General features: G+C 37.4%; 2 protein-coding genes and 1 non-coding gene across 3 annotated transcripts; 1 reads left to right on the top strand and 2 right to left on the bottom strand.

The window, feature by feature from the left end:
• The first annotated feature begins 3495 nt into the window (after window positions 1-3495).
• LOC137956486 (serine/threonine-protein kinase RUNKEL) lies at window positions 3496-15756 on the top strand. Its single transcript, XM_068804010.1, has 10 exons — window positions 3496-3635; window positions 3749-3838; window positions 5350-5402; window positions 5507-5582; window positions 10198-10259; window positions 10345-10423; window positions 10560-10619; window positions 10701-12344; window positions 12485-13354; window positions 14003-15756. The coding sequence occupies exons 1-10, from the start codon at window positions 3588-3590 to the stop codon at window positions 15122-15124; spliced, it is 4104 nt and encodes a 1367-aa protein (XP_068660111.1). The 5' UTR covers window positions 3496-3587; the 3' UTR covers window positions 15125-15756.
• Window positions 15757-19819: 4063 nt separating this feature from the next.
• Window positions 19820-19893, bottom strand: TRNAV-AAC (transfer RNA valine (anticodon AAC)). Its single transcript has one exon. It is a non-coding gene; the product is annotated as a tRNA-Val (tRNA).
• Window positions 19894-20477: 584 nt separating this feature from the next.
• LOC137956460 (protein NETWORKED 3C-like) lies at window positions 20478-23128 on the bottom strand. Its single transcript, XM_068803970.1, has 3 exons — window positions 23056-23128; window positions 22123-22223; window positions 20478-21435 (listed from the first exon to the last, which is right to left on the bottom strand). Exons 2-3 carry the CDS (start codon window positions 22211-22213, stop codon window positions 20594-20596), a joined length of 933 nt encoding a protein of 310 aa, XP_068660071.1. The 5' UTR covers window positions 22214-22223; window positions 23056-23128; the 3' UTR covers window positions 20478-20593.
• Between the last annotated feature and the right edge of the window lie 4648 nt (window positions 23129-27776).

Here is a 27776-nt window from a genome sequence, read left to right as displayed (position 1 = left end):
TCATAAGTCTTAAAGGGTCGGAGAAGGAATTAGCAATTTTCAAAATTCATAAATCACCAAAACCAATTACTCTTTGAGCTTGGAAAAGTCCCACAAACAATTTATTTATGTTTGGAGAATCCGAGTACCATAAATCATAAAACAATTTGATTTAATAAAAAATAAATTAAGTAAACTACTGGTCTTGAATTACGAAAGATCAAGCTAAGTCTCGTGCAAGTCTTATATCATTCTTCCATCATATAACCATCAACTTCATAATCGATAGGTCTTCCTAACTTTGTAGGCAACCGATCTTGATCAAACTTGTAATATTTTAGTGCAAAAAAAACGAAGGTTATAATATCCTTTAAACAATTAGCTTTCACAATTTCTCATATAAAAAGCATTTGTTTTTTTATGTAATATAGAGATTAAGGGCTTGGTATCTAGTATGAATGAATGAAGAAAAAAAACCAATTAGAACTCACTTATCTTTCAATGGTTGAATATCTTCTTTCAATAACAACTTGCACGAAACCTTCAAAGGTACTTAAGCATTACTTCGATGTAGGTAGAATTTAGGACTCCTTTATATTGATCTCTAGTCACAGAGAGGGAGGAGAAGGAGAAGAATAAGAGAAGAAGTGGCAAATGAGAGAGAGTTTGGAGATTGGATTCCAAGATAAGGGAGAGGAGAGTTTTGACGAGATTGAGAAGAGAGGAGAGAACTTAATGCTCTACCTCTTAGCCAAATAACTCTATTTTTAGTTTTTACAATGCCCTTAAAGCTACAACATGACAAGAAAATATACATTAATAGACAAGTAATTACATCTTCACGACATCTCTATGAATTTTTTTTATTTACCAATATGCCACCTCTTGTAGATGTAGCCTTGAGTCCATCTTTTAACACTTCCTATGTATTTTTTTATTTTGAAACATGTAACTAGGGGTGGCATCGAGCTGAGCCGAGCCCGAACCTGCCTATGTTCGAGCCGAGCTTCGAGCCGAGCCTCATCTCGAGCCTAAAATTGTTATCGAACTCGAGCCCAACGAGTTCAAGTCGAGCTTCGAGCCGAACTCGAGCCTCAACATACATTTAAAACTTTTCAAAAAATATATACCAAATAAAATACATATAAAATTATGTATACATTTTACATAAATTTGGACATAACCTATATATATAATACATGTATAAGATTGGGCATACTTAAAATTAAGCATAATCTATATATATAATACCTGTATAAAATTCGACATGATCTCTACATAAAATTAGGCATAAACAACATACATAATACCTGCATAAATACTCCATAAAATTATTTATACATTCCATAAACACTCCAATAAATTGTTTATACATTCCATAAAATAGTTTAAACACTCCATACACTGCATAATATTATAAATTCCATACAATAATCAAATACAACAAAATTAAATGAAATATCACTATCAATTTACAATCACCCAAATAAAAACTATAAATCCATTATAAATTTACAAACTATAGTTATTTTTCTTTATGCTAGAAAATAATATACGTCCTTGCTTGAGCAAAATCTCCACCTATGACTAAAACAAAAAATAAAATTAGTTATTGTCAGATAAAAAAATACTCTTCCACTAGTTGTTACTTAATGTCATTAAAAATATTAAAATTACCATGATGAGAAAAACGTAAAAAATCATGTAGCTGGTAGCATTATCTCTACACTCTTCTTCTCAGGCTGTAATCATAAAACAAAATTTTAATAAATAAAACTAAAAAATATCGTAATAAATAATTAATCAAATAAATTCACCTTTTGATTTTTCTTTATACCGTGAAGAGTCCGAACCCAACCAGTGTCACAAATCAAAGTTTGAAATGTATTTGGTACCAAGGAAGAACTATACGAATCTAATACTTTACCACCAGCACTAAATAATGACTCCAAAGTTTATGTGGATATGAGAATTATAAGGGGGGTTAGTCTACAAACTTAAAATTTGAAGTTTATCTTCATCTACTGCTTCAAATTCATTTAATTCCTCTACATGAAATTCAATTTCAAACTTGGTGTTAGTGTGTACAAGTTCATATACATTGAAAAACAATTTCCAATGTTAGTGCCCCAAAATAAGAAAAATATAAAAAACAAGAAAACAAATAACTTATAATAGTATACTTAATTAAAACATAATATTTAAACCCCAAATTAGGTAAAACAAACATGATTACAACACAAATAAGTAATTTTAATGTATAATTAATATATTAATTAATTAAATTAGATATTATATTATTTATTGATTGCTGTTTATTATACATTAATACAATAATTACGTGAGCCAATTAACCGTGTACATGATTAATTATAAAAAATAAAAAAATAAACAGGAAAATTTGATCAAATGCTAACTTCAACACATTATATTTTTGCGTATTATTGCATCGTCCAGAAAAACAGGTTGAGAATAGGATTTGCAAGTTTTTTGTTTTTTTTATAAAAACCACACGTGCGAACTCGCATGTGTGAACTGCACGTGCGAGTTCGCACGTTGTGCTGGACGGAGCGTCGAGGGGGGAAAATAATCTCTCCCCCTTAACTTAGGTCTCCAAAATTTTAGGTGTCCGGGGGTTCCCGTTCCGGCGAGAGCGGTGGCTGGCTGATTTGACGGCGGCAGCAGGCGGTGGTAGGGGGGTGCCGACAACGGGAGATGGTCCAGAGCAGCCGCTCTAGTTGGGGTACGATGAGGTGAGGGCGACGCTACGGGAGTCGACGACGACGACGATGAGAGGCAGAGAAGGGGGAAGGATTAGGTGCGGCGGCGGCGGAAAGGGCATCGGCGGCGAGAGGGAGAAGGGAGATGGAGGCCGAGAGAGGGAATTTCGGAGGAAAAAGAGAGAAGGGAAGGAGGAGATGAAGAGAGCGAGGGCAAGAGAGAGACCGAAAAAAATTTTCGGGAGAGAAGAGAGCGAGGGTGGGAGAGAGACCGAAATTTTTTTTTCGGGAGTGAAGAGAGCAAGGGTGAGAGAGAGACTCCCGATCCCGCCGCTCGTTAAATTAACAAGTTGGCTCGCGAGCCGAACCTGGCTCTGCTCGAGCTCGGCTCGTTAACCTAAACGAGCCTATTTCTGAGTTCGAGTTCGGCTCGAGCTCGAAATATAATGAGTCGAACCGAGCCGAACACGAGCCGGCTTGGTTCGAAGTCACCCTTACATGTAACCCTAAGGTACTTAAGCATTATTTTTATAAGTTATATTTTATAATTTGTTTTTGGCCTAATCTCACTTGTAAGTTTTTTTGGCCGAGTCGATAGCGGGCGACTTGCCAGACTCGGGAATTCGAACTCCGAGTCGGGTCCCAGTCAGGAGTCCAATGACAAGTGGGCCCTCAAATTCATTTCGTTCTCCCGCCTAAAACAACAGTAGCAGTCCACTCTCTCACACCGTCATTTTGAATTCATTTTTCTTTTTCTTTTCCAGATCTGTTTTTTCTTTCACAGGGTACTCGTCTCCTTGATTTCTCACTTCTCACTTCACCCTTCTGCGCTCCCATACATCTCCCAAAGTCCAATTTTGCTTTCGGAAACCCTCAGTTATCTTCATCATGAATCACTACCACATCTACGAAGCCGTCGGGCGCGGCAAACATTCTGTAAGACTCCTCTTTCTGTGTTTGGTTTTCTTTTTTTTGTCTATTCCGTATCGGTGAGAGAACTCGGTCTCCAGCTTCAGTAAAAAACCTAAATTGATTCATCCATTCGGCAGACTGTTTACAAAGGAAGGAAGAAGAAGAGTATCGAGTATTACGCTGTCAAGAGCGTTGACAAGTCACAGAAGAGCAAAGTGTTGCAAGAAGTAAGCCGTCTGATTTTTTCCTTTTTAGCTTCAGCGATTTTTTGTTTGTCGACTGGAAATTGTTTACGTTTGATAGATGGTTGTCAGTTATCATCGGCGTTGTGTATTTGAACCACAAATAAGCTGAAAGTCTTAGAAGAAAACCACAATTTTCTTCCAAGGAGTATATTTCCTTGTCATTGTTATTAAACTCGGTATGCAGCCAATGCTTACGGCTGGACGTCGAGTTATTGAATTATAGGTCTTATCTGTCTCCTGTTAAGGTAAACTAGAAATCTGGTGGACTTGTCCTCGTTTGTCTCTGCACGCTGATCTTCTATTCTCCACATGATGAGGATAAAAGCGGTAACATCAAATTTAGAAATGGCAATGAGATTCATCATTCAGCTCCTATGCAGAAGAGAGAAATACTTATAGAGAAGTGTGGTTGTTGATCTTTTAAAGAAAAAAATAATATTTGAACTTCAATAGAATAGCTGTAACTACAAGTTAAATGCATGATGACATCTTTTTGTTTCTTATCTATGTCTACAGCTTGTATAGTTTCAGAATTTTTTCATGCAAACCAAAACTTCAATCAATTAAGCTTCTTATTTTCTGCACATCAGTTTCCGCAAAAAAATTAAAGCACAAAGTGAATGATCAACCAAGGCTTAGCCCTGTCATGTTAGATTTTGACGTAAAGATAAAACGAGCCTTACAGAATAACCAAAAAACACGGAGACAGAGCAAAAGAGTATCATTCCGCATCAAGATGCAACAATAAAATTCTGACATGTAGGTGCAATAGAAAATTTGTCTCCAGGCTGCCATGTGGATTTTTCTTTGAGTAAAATTAAAAGTATCCTTGCTTCCCAAGAAGCTCCTCTCTATTATTTGTTTTATCTACAAACATTGTTTAAAAAATCTCCTTTTTACCAGAACTCCTAGAATGATTTTGCAACTGGATATAATGATGGAAATTTCACAATTCAGACCCACTCAACTACTGCTACGGCGTTTCCTCTAACAGATGTCTAGTTCTTTGCATAGGCTGGGTAGAAAAATACACAAAGAAAATGAAGAATCACTTATACATTTACTCAACCCAAGTCTGTGCCCTCAATGTCTATATGGATTACCTTCCTTATAACCCATTATGTTTACCAGTGGGTTATCTATTTGATTGGTTTTAGTTCTATCTTCTAACCACTTGTACCCTGAGAGCAAATACTTGCATACCTGTGTTTCTTGTGTTAGCAGCATTTACTATGATATGCTGCTGACTGGTTATTTGTCTTGTTCCTGAAGTTTGCTTCCTTAGAAAGTACTGGTGTTTCATGTGAGGATGTTTCTCTCTTTTAACTGTTAAATCTTGTGAGTTGCATCTTATGTTTTGATGGATCCATGGAATAATTGTTTGTGTTATTGTTATTTAGATACAGGATGCTGTCAATTGGAAAAATGAAGATGCATTTTTACTTGTTCTCTTACTTAAGCCAGTCATTGCTTAAACTGCCTATTGTGTGCAGGTCCGAATACTTCATTCTTTGGATCATCCAAATATACTAAAGTTTTATTCATGGTAAGTTGCATCAATCTTCTATTTTAAACTGCATGAAGTAGTCAATATAATATCCTTTTTTGTTGTGCATTTCTTTCTCATAATTTGTGAATGTTGAACATTAGGCATGGAACTTCTGCACATTTATGGCTTGTCTTGGAATATTGTGTTGGTGGAGATCTCATGAGTTTATTGAAGCAGGTATTCATAACCTGGTACTGTTACTTTATAACCTGGTACTGTTAAAAAAAAAAACTTTATAGAGCCTTTGGGCTTTTCTTTACTGCAAAGGGAGCTGATTTAAGATAGCATATTCAGTTGTCTGTCATCATAATTAAGTTTGTGTATGGACTGACTATTTAAAGGAAAATGTAGTTGTTCCACTATATTTTGTTCACTATGATTAACTGTTAAGTGCCTCACTGTTTCCATTATGCCAATTGATAAAAAAATAAATACTGAACTTAACTGGGATTGAAGTGGTTAAGGAGGTCTAAAAGAAGACTGCCTTTCCAAGGTTTCTAACCAAAATGATAGAGTTGATTAGAGGAGGGGAGTAGGAGCAAATGAACATTTGTTTAATTATTATTTCAATCTAGACTGGTGAGGCAACTTTCATGGGGGCAGATGTACTTGAATTAACCAGTGTGGCTGTAGGAGTGGAAGACTACATCATGGATCCGAAAGAGGATGCAACATTCGGTTTGTGCCATGTGCTGAATTAGTTGTTGCATTTCATCAGATGCTCCAGATATTACATTCACAATAGGCTTAAGAGACTCATTAGTGCTCTCATGAACAAGGGAATTGGGCTAAGTGGGTTTACCAAAATCTTCCCAACACTTGTCAGAAAAAATGATTTGTATGGCCATTATGTGCACATTTTCTGTTTGGTCTAGTATCTCCTCAGCCTTTTCCTTTGCCTTGATTATTTTTTCCTCTGCTTCTAGTACTTTCAGCTTTGCCCCTAGATGACTCTGAGGAATCCTGAGTATTCAGTGCTGATACAGAAATGTTAGTCACATCTTTATTTTCCTGAGTTACAATAACATTCTTTGCATGCAATACTCTGCTATAAGCTATGGATAATGATTGAGCATCTTCTGAGGCCAATAGTTGTGCCCTAACAACATCAAATTTTGGCCGTAAACTATTCAGAAATTTTGCAATGTGCACCTGTCCATTATGTTTTTTTGTTTCCCTTTCATCCATAGTAAAGGGATGAGAAACACTTATCTTCAACTCACTGTAGTATTCAGTGACGGATCTCTGACCTCTCTCGAGGCTAAACATCCTAACATATGGTTCAAAAGCTCGTGACAAGTTGCTATTTTGAGCATAAACGGATTTTAAGGATTTCCACATCTCCTTAGCTATGTCACAATTCATAAATTGATTCCTTAACTTTGAATCCATGCTGTTAATACGCCAAGTCATAATTTGATTGTCCTCAACTTCCCATTCGTCATTCAAAGGAATAGGAGGGTCATTCCTAATTTTGGACTTCTTTTTAGCCTTCAAGTATAATTTGATTGATTGTGACCAATTCAGATAGTTTTGGCCATTCGGTCTCTCACAGGTAATCCTAATAGTATTCTTCCCTTCTGAATTCACAGAGCCCCTCGAAGAGGAAAAAACTTCACCAGAATCAACTATATACAATCCCAAATCAACACAAAAAAATAGCTGCTCAGGTGTTGTGGGCCCTACTTCTTAGAAAAATTAGGGTTTTACCAATTGGGAGTACCAATCTGCCCTAACATGTAAGTCACTTGTTGCTGAAGGTAGTACTCAGAAATCCCACAAATTTCTCAATGTTTAAGGCTGGTGTCAGCCAATCCAGTGATAACATAGGCAGATTAAGCCCAGTAATGCTGCATAGCAAGAAAAAGAGAGGAAATTACAATAAAGAATCCTCCGTTAGGGTATAAGTCAAGTTCTATGCACTTAGAACTGCATAAACCATGAAAAAAATCCACGGAATTAGGGCTGATGCAGGCAGATCTCAAGATGACACAAGGCAAGGGACCTATTATTGGGGTTCCACGTTGCAAAAAGAGTGATATTTCACTTAGTTAACCTTCATTGAGCTAGTAAATAGTCTCATAACTGCTCAACAGGTCGTAAGCGCCATCAACCCTAGGGTTATGGCAAAAGAAGAATGCAAAAGTTTAGATTTTTACCAATAAGTCAAGGCAAATTTCGAAAAATCCCCTCCTGTGAGGTTGCAAGCTTCAATGGAAAGATTTGGAGAAGAACAAAAGCTTCCAACCAAGATGTTGATTTCTAGGATAAAATCATAAACACAAAAGAGCTCGAGGGAAAGAGTGAAGAGATGAACTCTCTCTCTTGGGAGAGAGGAGAGAAGAAATCAAAGGAGAGAAAGAAGAGGAAAAGAGCGAGAGGTGTAAGGGCGAATTGGAGCCAAGAGGAAGAAACTTGATTGCTCTACCCCATGCCTTGAGGTTGTATTTAAAAATGTGAGAAGGTGTTTACAGTGACTATAATGCCCTTAGGGCTACATACTTCAAAAGGAAAAAGACTTAAGAGGATATACACCAGCTTGTATAATTACAATGCTATGCTATCTCTATAGAAGTTCTCCTTATTTACTAGCCATGCTACTCCTACACATGTGGGTGTCTTTTAACACATAATCTACTGCTCTGATAACATGTACAAGTGCGAAATTTAAGGTTTTGGGAAGGGAGAGTGAAAGAGAAAAAAAAAAAAGAGGAGCAAGAGTGTTGGAAAGGCTCTTCTTGGGGGTTGAGTTTGAATCCTAGTTCTTTTAATAATAGTTTTGAGAAAAATTACAGAGATGCCCCGTATCACTTAAACACTTATATCTCCCTAAATACTTATTCAAATTACATGAAAATAGGACCAGAGACAAAACTAAACACATAGAATAAGATAATGCTGCTGGACTTTCTAGTAAGTGCAAAATAACGATATTGCCCTTCACTGGACTTTCTAACATTCCGGCATCTTATTTGCCGTTTCACTATACAAATCTCCAGTTTCCTACTTAGAAAAGTTAAATTTAGCTGGAACTCTTCTACTAGGTTATGATTTAAAACTTTTACATTGACTAGAGAATGATTAATTTTCGTATTTGGTCCCTAAATGAATTTTGAGCAGATTGTTGGAGTTCCAGAAATCTGGTGTAAAACTCATCTGATCTGAGTTAACAAAGAAAATGATATGACACATTTTGTCACTAAAAACCAAAATTTAAGTTTTATCTGTCATCATTTGATCAATTTCTCAAGTTTCTTTTCATAGTAACAAGGTTTTGAGTGTAATATTGTAACTTGTAAAAAAAATTAAACATAAATGTTTCTACCTTCACTTATTTGTTTTTTCTTCACTGGTGTTTGATTTTTTGTCAATTTTGATATTCTAGAATGACTACCCTGTGTCTTTAAATGCTTCAACTATTTTTGTTGGCATTGTTTTTTTTGTTTTTTCATCCTTAATATAACTTTTGATTTGTTGTAACTCCCTCAAATGTATTTTGTTAAATTGGGTCCAAGGCCCTATCCCAAAATGACTAGCCACCTTAGGAAGCCTCTTTCTCAACTAATAAACTCAAGATATTTGTACTCACTAATCCATGTGGGACTATTCCTTAACACTCCCCTTCACGTGTAGACCCTCTTTTTGTGGTTTTACAAGTGGATAATTTAGGAGAAGCCAGTTTAGGTGTAGGCTCTCTTTTGTGGCTCTACAGGTAGATAGTTTAGGTGTAGGCCCTTTTTTGTGGTTCTACAAGTAAATAGTTTAGGTGTAGGCCCACATATGAGTACCTGCTCGGATACCATGTTAAATTGGGATGGGCCTTGGACCCAACTTAACATATTTCATTGTCATAAGATCACGTCTTTATAATTTTTTTAAACCACACGAATATCATGAATCTTGAAGTATGAGTTTTTATATTCCTTTCTTTTGTATTTTGTTATTAATTTAGTAATGCATGCCTATGTTTATGTGAACGCCTATGCATTTGGATAGAAATACATAGTTGGATCTTGACCTTGTGACTTGATGAAGACTAATTGGAGTATTTGTATTGATTCTGAGAAATAGAAAACTGAGCTAATTTAAGTTTCTCTAGTTTATAATGACTCAAATAGAGTATGCTGATCCAGCCCCATGAGTCAAGTTGCGTTGCTTGCCTCATAAAAACTGATAAATCAGAGAGCTATCTAGTGATAACTTACAATGGATGTCTGCATTGGAACATTTCCTGCATTGAAATGGAAAGTTTACATTTTTGAGAAAGATGGAAGACATTTACATGATTGTGCAGTGCCATTGTTTAAAAAGAAGAGGTAGAAAGCTAGTATAAATAATATTTCTGAAGCACAGCAAGAGTTGGTTCCATTTGGACTGTTTTCTTGTGTTTGTGATTTCTGTTTAAACAGAGTGACTAAAGTTCTTTAAAATGCCTGATGCCATAAATACCAAAAGAATTCTTTAGGTTTGTCTGAAACGATAAAATTCTCCACTTGGTGAAAGATTCTTATTTCTCCACCTTATCCATTGTACGTTCTCTTATTGGCCATAATTTTTTTTACTGTTGTAGCATATGGTCTACCATCTCCGGTATCATGTTATGTTCATCAGTAATAATCTTACTCTTTCTTTACATTGCCATCACTTAACTAGTTGTCATATCTTCTGATCTTGTCCCTAGGGCCTCAGAATAGTTGTCTATTAGTTTTGAAAGTTTACCTTTCATGTTGTATTTCCTATCCCAAATTTTGGTGCTGTCACATTAATCATCATGTAGTGACTGGCTCTACAGGACAATCAGCTTCCAGAAGAATCTATACATGACCTTGGGCGAGATCTTGTCAGAGCTCTTCAGTAATATTCCATATGCCTCTAATGTCTGCTCCTTAGATCTCTTATTTGAAATATTGTACTGAAATCAGAAAGCAATATTGTTTAGGTACTTGCATTCGAAGGGAATTATTTACTGTGACCTGAAACCATCAAACATCCTTCTGGATGAGAATGGACGCATGAAGGTATTCATCTAATTACTTAGCTGTTTGCTTGAGTTGTTTAGATTGTAATTATTTCTTATTTATTCCAAGATGTTGTTTGAAGTTATTAGGAGAAAGTTGATTTTATTTCAATAATTCCTTTCTATATGTAATTCAGCTCTGTGATTTTGGGTTAGCGAGACGACTGAGTGATATATCAGATAGTTCTACTTCCACGGTTGGTTCCTTTATCTTACCTTACCTTTGCAACTCTGCATGGTAATTTTCATAATTTTAAAATTTATTTTTTATCACTCAGCTGCCACAAGCAAAGCGCGGGACCCCCTGCTACATGGCCCCAGAACTGTTTCAAGATGGGGGTGTTCATTCTTATGCATCTGATTTCTGGGCACTTGGTTGTGCACTATATGAGTGTTATGCAGGGAGGCCTCCCTTTGTGGCAAATGAGTTCACCAAGCTTGTGAAATCTATCCTTTCAGATCAAATACCACCTCTCCCGGGTAATCCTAGCAGCTTATTTGTTGATTTGATCAGCTGTTTACTTATAAAGGATCCAGCAGAAAGGGTCCAGTGGCCTGAGCTTTGTGAACATAGGTTCTGGAGATCAAAACTCACTCCGGTGCCTTTACCTTCACAGCCTGCTTTTGATAACATGCTCCAACTCTTTGCTAAGCCCTATCTTTCAGAAAGAAATGGTGATAAACCTCTCCACCAGAGGACGCCTTCCAAATCTCGTGAAAGAGATAACAGTGGAATCCATAAGCAAGATGAGAATTCTAATAGGGGCTTTGAGACTCCAACAAAGAACTCTGCAAATGCCAAGAAGGCCCTAACTAAAACGTCTTCCAAAGTTGCTGACGAGAAGGTGAAAAATTTAGCAAATGCTATGAAGGGTGTGAACGTGCTTAGACTCTCAAGGATAGCAAAATCAAATTTGCAGAGGGAGAATGAGAAGGAAAATTACAGGAGGCCCCTACCTAAGAGCTCTGAGAATGATGCTGAAGTGAAAATTTTGAATAATGATATGGAGCTTGATTTTAGTGAGAATGTAGAGGAGGATGGGCAGGATGAATCCGATGGCACTGATAGTCCAGCATGCAATACTCCTGGAGAAAAAACTTCCTTTCACCAAACAGAAGGTGAAAGAAAAACAGAGGAGGTAATTAACAATGCAAACCAATCAGACACTCATGTGTCTGTGCTGGATGAGTCGAAAACACTTGATCAAGATTCATGCTCGGAAAATGCTGAAGTTTCTGCAACCCCTCCCAGTGTTGGATTCCAGAGAAGAACTCCCCGTGCTCAAGCAGGTGTAGAGAGTGCCAATGACCCTGATTACACCACTTCATCTAGTATTTTACAAGTTCAGTGGCATCCATCAGACCTCTCTGTCCGTCCTGTTATGCCAAGCAGGAAGGGAGAGAAATCTTCTGAGTCAATCCCCTTTCTTCCTTTTGATGCAATACCGGTTTCTGATTTTGCCAAGTTATCTTCTGAGCAGCTGGATTCTCTCATTAGCCGCATTGCATTAGTTCTAAATGGAAATTCTCCAGTTTCTGAGAAGCAAAACACGATCAGATACCTGGAGATGTTAAGTGGTAATGCTGATGCGGCAAATATATTAACTAACGGACAAGTGATGCTTGTTCTTGTCAAAATGCTTCGCCAGTCAAAAGCTTCTCTCTTGCGGGTGCAACTTGCTTCAGTGATTGGCTTGCTCATTCGACATTCTACTTTCATTGATACTGATTTGGCAAGTTCTGGAATTATGGGTGCATTGACAGATGGCCTCAGAGATAAACAGGAGAAAGTGAGGAGGTTTTCTATGGCAGCTTTGGGTGAACTGCTTTTCTATATTTCCACTCAGAGTGAGAGCAATGCTAGAGATGGCAACATCTTAGAGTCGCCATCCAAGGAAAGCCGACCCGTTTCCAGCTGGCAGGTTAGACTGTCATGATTTTTTTGCATTTAGATCTTGAAGCTTGTGTCTACAATCTTATTGATACAGTAAAATGTAAGATTTTGCACTACCTGGTTATTGGATTTTAATTTCTAAAACTCCAGTTTTTGCTGTCTTTTCAGGTTCCAAATTCACTTATAGCATTGGTATCGTCTATTTTGCGGAAAGGAGAAGATGATATGACACAGCTATATGCTTTGAGAACTATTGAGAATATTTGCAGCCAAGGAGAGGAATGGGCTGCTCGATTTAGCAGCCAGGATGTTATTGGTAATCTATGCTACATTTATAGGGCCACCGGGAAACAGGAGAGCACTAGGCTGACTGCTGGATCTTGCTTGGTACGGCTTGCTCGTTTCACCCCATCAAGTATACAATCGGTGTTAGAGAAGCTCTCTTTCAAGGATACAGCATCAATATTAGTTAGAGGTGGGCCTCGCGAGCAGCAAATCAGCTTAAACCTTTTGAACATGGCATTGCTTAGTGCTCACTTGTTCAGTAACATGGGCCGGCACCTTCTGTCCCTGATGGAGGAAAAGAACCTTGTGCCAATTCTTGTCTCTTTTATTGACCAGGGAAGTGATGTCTTGCGTGGGAAGGCACTCATCTTTGTGGCTGTACTTTGTAAACACAGCAGGAGGTGGTTGACATCTTTCTTTTGCAATGGTAGATTACTTTGTGGGGTGGATAGACTGGTGAAAGAGAAAGACAGTTATGTGCAGAAGTGTATTGAGGTTTTTGTATCACTGGTTGCTGCTGCTGTACCAACATTTCTTGAAACTGTGACTGGAGATATACAGCAAATCATGGGAGGGAAGAGGCATGGGCAACTTTCTCTTCTAAGTGGTCGAGCCAATCCAAAGACTAATTTTCATTTATTTCCGGTTATTCTTCATCTTGTTGGGAGCTCCTTATTCAAGCACAAGGTGGTTACTGGTCAGGTCTTGCAGCAGTTGACAACTTTGATCAAGTTATCGGAGACGCCTTTCCAGGTAGGAAAATCTTCAATTTAGTTAATGCCAGAGATTTATGAACTTCTGTGAAACATTTGAACTAAAGTCTGCAACCTGTGAAAGTTATTTGCCTCTGCCTTTATTTTAATTTTTTTAATCTTCCGCTTCTTCTTCTTCTTCTATGTTAGGACATGTATCCTTTGATTGTATTGTTGGCTTTATCATTTTACACAACAATAGTTCCATAACGGGGGGGGGGGGGACAATAGGTAAATAAAAACAGATCTGTCTTGTATCTGCATAGTAAGAGATTTAGGATATCCTTTACAATACTACTCCAATGTCAGTTTTTGTTGTAATTATGTTGTTGCTATTATTATTATTATTATTATTGTTATCAGGTACTATAATTTATTTTTGAAGTGACTCTTAATTCGTCAATGGAAACATAAATACAACAAGAGGGGAGATGAAAGGTCCTCAAACCCCAAGGGGCAAAGAAACCCCATCATCCGTTGCTATTTTTATTATTATTAGCTGAAAGAAATGAGGTGAAAGCTGTCTTTTGTTTTTTATAAAAGATATAAGGTGTATGCTGTCCTTGAAAGGGCTTTTTAATACGTTCAACTCCTTTATGGTTCATGGTCCTGTTTTTCTAAAGAATTTATTCTATTTGTAATTGTGCAGGGAAGAGATGATTTCCAAATAACACTTTTGCGAATTCTTGAGTCAATTACTGAGGAGCCTTCTTTTGTTTTAGATGATCCTAATATTTTTATGAGCCAAATTCTACCTAGCCTAGCTGTTCTGTACAAGGGCAACAAAGATGGAGATGCCAGATTTCTATGCCTGAAAATTCTCTTTGATGTGATGGTTGTCTTCTTAAATGAGACATATGATCCATCAGAGAAACAGAGAAAAGATGATCTGAAGTCATTATCAAATACGTATTTTCTTCCCCTTTACCCTCTTATGATAGAGGATGAAGATCCCATTCCCATTTTTGCTCAGAAGCTCTTGGTAATGCTAATTGAGTTCGACTTCGTCAAGATTTCAGATATTCTCCACCTAAAAACTGTTGCTCAGTGCTTTGAATTTCTACTTGGTGATCTTTCTGGTGCAAATGTGAGCAATGTTAAGCTTTGCCTTGCTCTGGCTTCTGCCCCTGAAATGGAAACTAAGATACTCTCTCAGTTACGAGTAGTTCGTAGGATAGGCAATCTTCTAGATTTTGTGAAGGCAAAAGGGATGGAGGATTTTCTTGAGCCTACACTTTGTCTCTGCAAAGCTTTTATTATGCAGAGTATAGGCAGCAAAACTGCAATGCTGTATTTAAATGAGCCATCTCTCTTGTCTGATTCTGCCTTCGACACAAGCTCCGGGATGGATTTGCAGAACTCTATCAAGGACATTGGTGATTTTGGCTGCAATATTGGTGTTTTCTTGGAGTTGATTGAGATGAATGAAGCACAAGAAGCAGATTTAGCCTCAGAATGTGTTCTCTTGTTGCTTAAGGCAGCTCCAAGAGAGGCCACAACTGGGCTGCTTACGAATCTCAATAAGATCAGCTCCTGTTTGAAGTTATGGTACCATGGGACCTCCTTCATGTTATTACTTCGACTGCTACATGCGGTTATCTTTTCATGCAAACAGTATGTATCGCAGCGGATGATATTGGCCATAGATCCACCTTCAATCACAGGAATTGAATCTTTAATTTCTGTTATAAAAAGTTCAAAAATTTCTGGAGTAAGAGATGCTGCAGATAAAGTTGGTCTGGAGTTGCAAAGGCTACGTCGTTATATTTGAAGCTTGTAAGGGTTGTTCAGTCTGGTTGTTCTGTCATTAAAAAATTGTTTTATGTAACGAGATTCCAGCGCACTGTTGCTATGAGCGGGTCACTGGCAGAAGTTCCTGATCCCTCTTGGAACTGAAATGTCAAAGACAGGGATAGCATGTTTTGTCGGGAAATTTGATGATGGTCAGAAGTAGACTTTTTATTTCAAAGTTCTCTTTCTCAGCTCAAAAAGGGTGGATCATCAACTTTGTGGATGGAAACATCTGTTACTGAAAGAAAGTTTAAGAGTATTGCTCCTATTTTCTGCTCGTCAGTAGTATCAGATTATTGTTTATTGCGATACTGGGATCTGTTACTTGTCTCCAGAAGTTCCCACATGCAAAGATGGCCCTCTTAAAGCATCACTTGTGGATACCAGAGGCTGCAAAGACTACCCTCTTAACACAGGTAACTTGGCAAGTTCTATGTGGTTGATATGTATTAATCTGAAGCTGATCTTTAATCAAACATGGTTTAGGTCAGCACTTATATATAATTTTCTTGTAGAATAAAAAGCATTATCACTTTGTGAATTGCCTTTCATGTGTGGCATGGGGAGTTGTAGTGAATATTCTAGTTCATCAAGTCTATTTGTTGCTTCTAATGGTAACTTTTACGCATACTTCATTTTGTGCAAATCACTGTGTCAAATCAAATAATGGACATTACAATTAGTCTAGCTAGAAAACGTGTTTCTTCTTTTTCTTAGAAATAAACCCACTTTCTCATCGAAGAGGAAGTTGACATAAACCAATTCAATTTGAGATATTAAATTTTGTGAATCTCAAAATGGTTGCTGCAATGTTGGGGAAAAGGAAGAAGCCAGCTCAAGTGGAAACATCAGTAAGCGTACAAGAGAGGGGGATTGCTGATGAAGGCCCAAGGTTTGGTAAATAGTTCCAATCAATAGTAGACAACCTATTGGAAAATTTCATGGATGAGATAAGAGGCCTCGAAGAGAGATTAGAAGAAAGGGTGACGCAAATGGAACTAACAGATGAACAATCTGAGTTTGGGGTGGCTTCGAGCCTAGCCAAGTTTGAATTTGCATATGTTCAAGTTTGGCTTGATCTGAATACTTCAAATTCGAACTCGAACTCGAGTTTGAGCTTAACTTCAAGCCTAAAATTGGAATAGAGCTTGAGCCCGGAAATTTCAATGAGTTTGAGCTGGATTTGAGCTTTAACCTATATTTATAACTATAAAAATAAAAAATTACAAAAAAAAATAAAATGAATATTATGATGAACTTAGTACCATTGAATTACAAGTTTTCGCAGAGAAGTCTAAGATTTTGCAATGGAGTATACTAAAGTACAATAACCAACTTAATAGATCTAAAAGAAAGTGCAAATACCTCTATTAATAGTGTTTATTCTATTGATAAACAACAACATTAGATGTTGAGGGACCCAAAAGTGTTGAACCATCAATTGTCTTTGAGGTTTGAGGTAAATAAAATCAACTATCAACGAACTAAAGAGGGAATTGATGAGAGCAATTAAAGGATATTCTTGTAAAAAAATTTATGATAACGAATCGGTTCATGAGCTAATAAGCCGAACTTGAAAAATCTCAAGATTGGCTTGTTATACTTAACTAACCTTATCTCAAGTTTGAGTTCGAGCCGAGTTCAAGTAAAAATTGAATTGAGCGGAGATTTTTTTGAGCCAAACTTGAATGGTTTGCAAACTGGTTTAGCTTGGTGCCACCCCTAGTGTTAGTGTCTTCTTGTGCAATAGGCCTACTTACGAGTAAATTAAAAAATGTTATGATTGTGGGAGAGAGTAGAAGGAGAAAATTGGGACTAATTTGTTGGGGCTGAACGAGGAGTAGAAGAGGAGGAGCAGAAGGAAGAGTAGAAGAAGAATAAGAAGGAAAAGAATTGGAAGGAGGAAAGAAGGAAGATTTGTGATAGAGGAAGAGATATGAGGAGGCATTGATGGTAGTCAATCAAGACTCTTGAGTTCAAATTAATTTTTTTGAAGAGAATTAAATTGTAGAAGAAAGTAAAACGAATAATTCACCGAGGGTTTATTTGGAATCCCATGGAAAAGAAAAAATAAAAAGAATTTGATTATTATTATTCCCAAAAATAGTTAGTGAAAAGGAAAATTGAATTATTATCTTATTTTCACTAACTATTTTAGAAAATAATAATAATTAAAATTTCCTTTTCTTTTCTAGGGATTCCAAACAGACCCTTAAGATCGGAAGATCGATAGAAGGAATCAATAAGTATAAAAAGACATTAAACTAGAACTGATTCCAGATCATGAAGTTGCACAAAAAAATTCAGTTGTCCTCAAGTGAAATTGCCAGGCCACCAAACACGGGTTGTTGAAGACAATTCATTTCCAGGATACATAACACTCCAAGGACTTGGATTTCTCTTTAAGGTGCTTTGTTGAACTGATAGAACAAGACAAACTTGTTTTGCCACAGCATTCAAATATGCCAACTTAAAAAAGAAAAAAAAAGGTTCGTGAGATAACACATAAGAGACAATATATTTGTATTTTTAAAACCTCTCTAGAACCTCTGAATGGGTTCTTTTATAGGCTCCTGCTGATCTTAAATTATTACTTGGAATAGTGTTAATTTTTTTTTTTATTTTAGGTCAAATGTTACTGTTGTTTTCCCATACAACAGTAAGATTCTACGAATTTTCTTGTTTAAGCATCAAATGTTTTTTTAGATATTTCATCTAAATTAGGTCATATTTGATGCGACAACCACGGAGGTGGAAATTGAACTCACGATGTGGCAGCCTGTTTTAATACCAAATGTTATGTACTTAACCAATAATATCCAAAAGATTAACTTGTTAAGAACAGAAGACATAGTTAATTTAATATAAGACGAGAGGCATATTTCCTTTCTTTTTCTTTTAATAAAGAAATATACAGTGTTTGATCATCAACCACTCCCTGTGACCTGATTCGAATAAAACAATTCCTCTCTGGTTTGTCTCTTAGCTGAACATGCCAAGCTGTGTCCTCCCGCAATCCGCCAATTCCTACCAACCGCGTGTCAATGTCCCCACTCCAATTCCCCTGTCTCTCTTCCATCCATCCCTGCGGCCTTTTGGCTTTAAAAGCGTCTCCTTCTTCTCTCTCACGTCCTCACATTGTTCGTTATCACACAGATTTGTCAGTCTTCAACACTCCGAACGATCCCATGGCCTCTGCCTCACTTCCCATTTCACTACTCTTAGCGGCAGTGCTACTCACTTTTGTCTCATCCCCCGTCGCTACTCTCTCCTCTCCCCTAAAGTTCGAAATCTCCACCATCTCCGCGGCTCCGGCGTTACACCCGGAGGTCCCGACGTCGTCGCTGTCTCTACCACCTGACATCACGCCGCTGCTTCCTTCCCCAAAGGGCGGGGACGCCGATTCTCCGAGCGGGTCGCTGCCGACGATTCCCTCCAGTCCTAGCCCTCCGAACCCGGACGCGGTTGCCTCGATAGGCCCAGGTTCGGCCCTTTCGCCCGCGGGGACTTTCGATGCCATGGCCGCCTCCAGCTCTGTCTCCACTTCCGTTCTCTCTCCCACAAGCAGCAGCGGATTCCTGTGCTCGATGGCGCTTTTCTGGGTCTTGTATATTTCTTAATGAAAATGCCATTCGTAGAATATTAATTATTTAATTGCTTCTTCCATTAGCATTTTCTTTTTGCTTTCTGATCTTCTTCGGTCTGCCCTTTTGTTTCTGGCTTCTGTATATTTGATTATTTATGTAATGAGATTATGAGAGGATATGATGGTTGAATAACGAGGCAGTAATTGAAGGAATCATAAGAGGAAAAAGTGATGTTGCTGCTGCAGTGTTTTGGATTTTTCCTCTTAGAAACGATTCATGCCTGTGACTGTACAGAAGCTGGTCATGGGCACTTCACGTGAATCTTTCCAGATCGCCTACTCCTGCGACGAGAGAATTAAACAACACAACTCCTGCATATTCATCGCCTGAGTAACGTCGTCTCCCCGTGATCTCGTCTTTCATGCAGATGGAACATTCTTCATTCTCCAAGCTTCTAGGAAATCCATTAATGAATCGTCAGAAAAACCAGAGGTGGAAGCTCCTCTTCCAGTATAATTTTTTTAGTACGAGTTTCAGAATCAGAACAATGGGTTGGAGTTAATTTTTCTGAAAACCTGCCCAGAACCTCGATCCAAACTTTAACAGAAATTACTGTTTCTTCCTCCTTTACCAGCTTGAGTCTAATTTAGTTCTGGTTCCGAAAAAGAGAAGATGGAAAGAGCGTTTTGATCGTTCCGAAAGTTAATAGCAGGACAGTACAATCAATGATCTGCTCTTCCCAACTAGTATTATAATGAGCATCCATGAAAGCCTTTGAAGGACCCAGAGCTGCATAAAATAAAACCTTGATGTAGTGATTTAAGGTACTTTCTCTCTCTTAAAAAGATTCAAACATTATTGGTTTCTCTGTCCACCAAGCTTCCTTTATGTCATGTTTGGTTTCAAGCCAATGATTTTGTAAGAAAAGGAAAATCATGGAGAGGGAAGTGGAAGCCATCATTCACTGGTTTAAACCAGAAATCTGTTATCAAGATAAGTGACAGAGAAAAAGTACATTTGTCTGCTGTCTATTTTTTTTTTAATCCAATGAGAAAAACTTGTGAAACATGGCAAAATTTATTTAGTAATGGCGTCGCCCGGACTCGAACCGGAGACCTTCAGTGTGTTAGACTGACGTGATAACCAACTACACCACGACACCCTTCTGTAAATAATAAAATCTTACATAATATAACCTCAACTAATACTTCACGAAAAATTACACTTTAACTGATGAAAGAAGATAAAAGAGCAAGAGAGCAAATTTTAGAAGGAAAAGAAGATAAAAGAGCGAGAGATCAAATTTTAGGAGGAAAAGATGAAGCGTGACAAATTTGGAGAAAAGAGGAAGAAGAAGAGGATAATGGACATATTCCAAACCCTCTCCTTAAATTCTCTATTTATAAATAAATTAATATTATAATTAAACCCTAATAAGAGTGAAAAAGAGACAAAAATCATAAACTAATTATATCAATGATACTCCAACATCAATCTCTTCACAAGCTATTCCCTTTCCTTCCGATTTAACCTAAAAACTTTAATCGATATTGATTCAATCTATAAAGAGACATTAACTATTACAAAAATTCCAATCTGATATTAATATTTGCTGTTACAATTAATCCGTATTGAATGGGTATGGTTGTTTGTTAAAATGCCAAGCTATTCCATTTGCATGGCAAGAGGCGACTAAAGAGCCTTAACAATCTAAATCATGGAATGTTGAATACGATCGAACTAATTAGCTGATGAGAATGTGGACTTTCAGGTGAAAAAGCAACAGAAGAGGTTGATATTAAACATTACAAGCCATAGCAATAAATGAATCTATGAATGAAACCTAACTGTTGTCTGAGTATTTATAAGGCCACAATAGATGGCTGGCATTTCAGGTTAAAAAACTTCACAGGAAAGCTTTCCTTCCATTTGCTGAACTGGGTGAGGCTCTTTTTCTTAGAGTCTTTGATGTGCTTCCTCAAACTAGTATTTTCCTCTTTTAAGATGTTTATGGACAAAGAAAGTTGCCTGATTACCTCTTTCTTCTCTTCATTTCTCTCACTTAGTTCAGCTTTCTGCATTCTGTTCTGTTCTTTGAGCTTATCTATTTCTTCCTTCAGTTTCCACACTTCACTGTCTCTGGCCTTCAGTGCTTCCTTTGTTGCCTGTTCTTCCTTCTTCTGCATAATTTCTGCCCATTGCTGTGTGTTCGCTTCTTTGAGTTTCTCTATTTCCTCTCTCATGTTAGATAATTGATCCTTCTCCACAGCAAAACAATGCTGTCTTCCTTCTCTTAGTCCTTCTCCGTTACCAGTAAGACACTCCACTCTTTCTATACTTGTTATTTCCTCTCCAATGTTCTGATCCACCTGGGTTTCCTCTTGATCAGGGTCATCAATCTCAGACTCCTCCGAATCAAAGGAATCAGATGAGGCCACAGAGGATTTGTCTGATGCACATTTTAGGTGCTTTGCTGAATTCTCTTTAGAGAGAGGAGACCCCAGTTGAGTTGGCACGACTCTGGCACCAGCTTCTGATTTGAGTTGGTCATACTTCTCTGCTAGTGAGCGGTGGGCACGGTAAAAATCCTCCACCATGTTTACTAGTTCCGGTCTCTTTTTGTAGTACATCTCCGCACGTTGAGCAAAGGAGTCTGCATCTTCTTCAATCAATTTGACCATCGCCTTGGTCTTCTCATCTAGCTCTGATCAATTGCATAGGCAAGTAGAGTGAAGTTTGGTGTGCAGGCAGAAATCGTAAAAAATAGCATAGCTAACTGTCAATTTTAAGAACTCTGGAACGGTGCGAACTTCAAGGAATTGTTCATGTAGAAGCCATTTAAAAACAATGAAACCTTTGAGTTTACTATTATCCAATCTCATCAAGATCATGAACTAGCTCATGGTTTTTACTACTCAAAGCTAATATATGTGTTCCATCGGCTGTCATGTACGCGGTTGAATGAGAGAAATAAACCCAAAACAGCAACTTACATTTGGTTCACAAGTTCTACTGTAATCTGGGAAAGTATCCCAGCATTGTACAGATACTCTACTTACGTATGATCAACCTCTAATACCAGGAAATCTTTGAATAGAACAGCTCAGATCAGAGCGCAAGAAACCAGTTCGACATATATCGGAGAAGCCAAATAAAGCTGCTTCTCGCAGTTAGATCCACAAGGCATCATTTGTCGAACTCAGGGCAGCATCGACTCAAAATTTACCCAACGTCAATATTTGATGGGTACAATATCACAGGTTCGTGAACATTTCAAAAATTAAAATGCCCAACTCCCCTTGTAAAGCTTAAGTCGAGTTCTTGAGCAGTGAAACAAAAAGGCGTAAAAAAGTAAAATCTTATCAGGACCAGAAACAGATTAGCAACATACCTGAAAGAGTCGATTGAAGCCATGGAGATCGTCTCGGGCTGATATGACTATCAAACCACCACGAGTAAGAGGGCTTCTTCAACAACATCATCTCCTCTTACCTGTAGTCAAAAGAAAAAAGCTACCGTAAACTTAGAGATGCACTACCTTCATCAAGTGAATATGTTCTATTTTCAGACAACGAATCATTTGATTCGATCTGATTTAGAAATTTGAAACAATATTGTATCTTCTTCCCTTGATTTCTCGCATAATGACAAAAGTCAAAGTGTGAAAGACTCGAGAAGCCAAAATTGCAGCCACTCAAAACGCTCTTTGTCAGTCACCAAATGGCGTAACGGACGCATCGGACTCGACGACGGAGTTGTCGTTTTCTGGCTTTTCAATTCTACGGCTAGGAGTCACTTGTCTCTTACCAGCCCCTACTCGGTGAAAATTCAAACATAGGCCCAATTTGAAAAGCGCTCGCAAACCAACGTCTCAGACTCGCAAACTCTAATGACCAAAATACCCTTGCTGAAATCCAGAATTGTTGCAAAACAAGTTGTACGCAAGGTCCTCAACGTTCCATGCCTAGGGCATTTTAGTCGATTTAAAATACCGGTTCCCAATCGGCCGATAACCGATCAATCGCCGGCAATCCGCCGCCGGTATAGACAAACGGCGCTCTGAACACTTTTCCGTCCTCCAAATCAAAAAGAGCAAACACGTAAAACAGTCATCAAATCCAAAACAGGAGAGCCAAGAAAAAAATGACGAAACTGGCATTTCTTCATCTCGAAGATGATCAGGTTGAGAAGAAGCAAAAAACGCAAAAGCTATAAAATAGTAAGAAACTTCTTCCGAAGCATTTTCTTTCACTGAAACTCCATCACGACGGTTACCGAAGAAGAAGAAGAGGAGGAAAACGAAAACATAAGGAAGAAGCCATACCTGTTTCCCGGCGGTGACGACTAGAGACTGATGCCGAGAGTAGATTCCTAGCTAGAGTTTCAGCTCACTCTCCCTCGCCTCAGCCGTCGCTACTGTCCACGCCTTAAATACGCAAAACGTACCTCTCCATGTTCAAATTTGTCTCTACTCTCTACTATGTACTTGTTTCTTTCACAAAGAAGCTCCACCAATTAAAATCCTACGTGTGTAAAACAATTATATGACAGAAATACCCTCCACAAATGCTCTATGTGCTAAACTAAGTCGCGGAGATGCAATGGGTAGAATTGTCCAGTGGGTTGAATCGGAATAACGATCTGTAGAACTGGCGAAAAGTTACGTGAATTCAAAGCCCTAAATTTGGGTGAGAAGAGCAGATTTGGAATCGGAGAAGGGGCAAGTTCAGGGAATCTCCATTTAATTGGTGGGTATGTTTTGTTTGATTTGTCAAATAAGGCTGTGAGGGAGGACTCGTACGCCGACCTAATCCACATTAGTGGAGCGGATCGCAGCGAGGCTGCAACGGTCGAAAATATGACAGTCGAAGCGCAGCTGTAGACACTCGTGGAGTCGTTTCAATTTGGTTTAGTAGTCGGCTTATACTTTGCAGAGACCCGATTTAATGTGAAAGATTGTACTGTGCAGCAAAAAATACCAAATTTTGATGTTGAGTGTTCGATCAACGCCTTTGCTTGATCAATGGTTAGGTTTTTATCCACCAGCCAGACATAGAGGGGAGAAAATCTCTTCCTCCCGTTCGCCGTTCCAGTCACTGGCCCTCACCTCTTCCACCTGTTCTTACTTCTCCTTTCCATCCAAACTCCTATTCCCTCACCATCTACTCCACCTCTCGGCCAACGTGACTTTGTTTCCCTCTTCCGTTACCACTTCTTTATTTACGACTTTTTATCACGATTTCTTTCCCCTTCTCTTGTTATCGATTTTTTTCTCACCCGAATTGTCCCCTCCCTCTTCCTTCCACCCAATCGACAACCTTGGAAATCACCGCTACACCTCTTCTCCATCTCACACTAGTCGCCATTTGGGTTACAGCTCCACCTCTCTTCATGTCAGGGCTGATTTTACTCGCATTCTACATTTTTAGGTCAGTGTTTTTGAGTTGATAACACTTTTCCTATCCTTTCTCTTTTATCTTTGTTCATTTTGTTTGCTATTTCTAATCTCTTTGTGATGTTTGATTCTTGAAATAGAGCTAAAAGCTTTTCTTAATGCTTATTGGAATCGCTCCATCGAGATTTTCTTTGGGGTCGATGGAATAGTATCTTTAGACAACCTTCCAAGATTACTTAAAAAGTTTATATCAACTCTTCTATAACAGAGTTTGATTATCTTCTTCGTAGGTCTGTCTATCTCTTATATCTTTATCTCATGCCAATTTTTCCTAGAATATAAATTTTCTATCAAGGGCACCGAGGAGGCTATAGTAAATTTACGGCCAAATTTAAAAATTACAAAATAAGTTAAGCGGCATTTGGAGTAAAAAATATTATTATTGGTGTGTTCTAATCCATTATTGAAATTCAATTTGGAACCTTTTCTATCATTCTTTTTTTAAAATGTATGCATAATTTTATATATAATTTATTTGACATATATTTTATATAAAGTATTAAATGTAGGTTAAACTCGAACTTGGCTAGAGTTCGAGCTCGAACTCGGTTAAAATTATTAAGCTCGAGTTTGATTACAATTTTGGGTTTGAGGCTAGGGTTAGCTCGAGCTTGAGTTCGAAATATTTAAATCAAGCTCGGCTTGAACAAGGTTCAGACTCAGTTGGATTCGATGCCACCATTATATCTAATTTTAAGTAGAGGTTATTCCTAATTTTATTTAAAATATATGAATAATTTTATATACAATTTATTTGACATGTATTTTGTGAAAAGTTTTAAATATATGTTGGACCAGGAACTCGAGACATGTAATTTTTTAAAAGTTTTAAATGAATGTTGAAGTTCGAGCTCGGTTAAAATTATTGGGCTCAAGTTCGATAACAATTTTAGGCTAGAGTTTGAGTTCGCAATATTTAAATCATGTTTGACTCAAACAAAGGCAGGTTCGGGCTAGGCACGGCTTGGTGCCACCCCTACTCTTAGTGGGTTAGCCTTTTTGACTAATATGTGTTTAAGCTGAAATTCTTTTACTTCTACTGTTAAAGCCATTTATTTGTTGCAACTTTAAGTAGATTTTGGTTAAGTTCAAAAGTGTTTGGTGCATCCTCTGATGACATAAAATAGTTATTATCATATTTGTGTAGATTTAAACACAAATCGATGCTAAATTTTACTTGTTGAGGGTTCTACATCACCTCAAAGTTCACAACCACTATGATACAAACTAACAATTATACTTTGTGTCCATCTCTTCCTCCTCTCTTCCACATGAAGTTGATAAATATATTCATTTCTTAAAACAATAAGAATGTGCCCACAAGAGATACTTTTTGACTCAAACTTCCTACAAGGATAATCGACAAGTTGTTGATGCGGATCATATGAAACTCTTTGAGGCCAATATTTTGAAGATGTGCACACCCTAATTTTTTTTACCCCATGTAATGTTGAATTATCCTCCTTTATACCTCTATTATTTGTTTCTCAATTTGTAACTTGGTATATGATGTATCATGATTTTCCTTTGAATTCAACTAATGATTTCTTTTTACTTAAGTAAAAGTCAAAAAAAGGAATTCATACTCCTTTGGGAGACCCACATTCCATATGAATATGTGTTTTTAGTATGCATTGAACCCATTGATTTCATTCAATAAAGATTTTATGTAACCAATTACTATCGTCCAACCAAAATGTTTCATTAATATATAACCAATTTGCTTCAAATTCTTATTGTGTGTCAATATTACACACAATTTGCAAAAGCACGCTGAAAACCTTATTTAGTATATGCTACATATAATAATTGTGAAAAGTATTTGGAAATACAATAGTGATTACATGATCTTGATATATATTACAATGACACAGGGGTGTGGGTTTAACATAGCACTAAGAAATTGTGGAAATAGCCAAATAAATGAATCCCCTTTTTCATCCTTTAACAACCCACAACCAAATGTAATATGCCTCTTTATCTGCCCAAAAATAGTGAGTTGACCTCTTCTCATTATCTATTTTATAGAAATAGAAAATTAAAGGATTTACTTCTTGTTGATCTTTCAAATTATCCAATAACATTTAAGCATCATAATCTTTTAATTCTTATCTCATGCCCCTCCTAAAATTCTAACATGTATACCCAAGCTTGTCATATTCTCTAGGTAATTTCTCAAAGAATGAAATAAATTTTAATGTAAAAACATTAGCATTCTTGAATGTATGAAACAAATATAATTGTCTTTTATTTGGAGCCTAAAGAACATGGTTGTGACCCTCCACAAATACACTTTCCACTTCCCATCAAAATCTTAGCGATATAATTAATGTCTTATAATTCTCTGCCTTCTCTTTTCGACGGTTTCTTCTAAATTATGATTTCTCCTTACCTATCCTTCTTTGAATATGTAAACATTCTATCATTTATTTCTTTGGTGTTCTGACAATAATTCCTTTAGGTACATTGAATCCTCCATCCCTGGCATAATTATAATAAAATATTTATACTTCTTCACTTGAGTAAAAAAAACTGGCTTTTTATCTACATTTACTATTGGATTCCACACACTACATCCACTACGATCAAAGTTGCCTCTATTCTCTAATACTTGTTAATAAATGTTTGTTTCTTCATCACAATCTATCTCTACAAAGAAACCACGTGAACACATTAAAACTAAGTCATAAAAAAAAAATAACAAAAAAAAAAAAAAATACGAACCATGGTGCAAAACCTGATGGGTACCCAAAGCTCCTCAAGTGACTTGCATCCATATTCAAAACAAGTCATTAAATATCAAAGAAATGAAAGGGAGCTGAAAATTAAAGAGAGATCAGATTTTACCACAACGAATGTGCTAAAGAGAGATGGGAGCTGTTTTAGGACCCTCTATTCATCTAAGAAAAATTTGCACAAATTCAATGAGCCATTTCAAAAGAATTGAGGAAGGTGCAAAGGTATATGTGTAAAACTAATCTCATCACTTGAAAAGTGCAAAGAGAAACATGGTCAAAATGATTGAGAATTCCCTAGGTCCTTCCTAAACCTTGACTAAGAATGATTGAGAATTCCCTAGCCACTCTTCCCAGTGTCAATCACGAGCTGATGCGGGATAAAGCGAGGGGGAGGTCACGTGTCACCCGCCCAATACTGACTGTGCAGGGAGACATGACCCGTTTAGTCAATAGGGACAACTTTAAGAGTGCCCGTGCCACAATTTGAATTTTCCAGTAACGCGCCCAATGCTAATGACACGATATATAGCCTACTCCACCATATAGTCCCAGCAACCTCACCTCGATCTCCACAAATACGACGCTACTGTTTGTTTACTTTCTTTTTGTTATTTTTTTCCCAGGAAGGTAGTACAGGAGTTCTAATGACCAAGGCCGCTGGGCTACCGTGCAGGGAGATTGGGTGGCATACATGTGTTTAATTCCGTGGTTACAACATAATAGTTGAACAAAACAGACGTGGAAAGTCTCTCTACTTCCTACAAAACCCGCCTTGATAGTTATAAAAGTAATTTGCATCTAATTTTCAGAAATAATAGACATTACTTATATCTGGCTTCTCCCTAAAACCCA

This window comes from Aristolochia californica, unplaced genomic scaffold (assembly GCF_029961685.1).
Source record: "Aristolochia californica isolate CCGP_79_NKW_82.1479 unplaced genomic scaffold, dmAriCali1.0.hap1 SCAF_2, whole genome shotgun sequence".
In the NCBI taxonomy this organism is placed as follows: domain Eukaryota; kingdom Viridiplantae; phylum Streptophyta; class Magnoliopsida; order Piperales; family Aristolochiaceae; genus Aristolochia; species Aristolochia californica.
The sequence above is the reverse complement of the archived record's forward strand: the minus strand, read 5'-3'. Positions and strand labels throughout refer to the sequence as shown.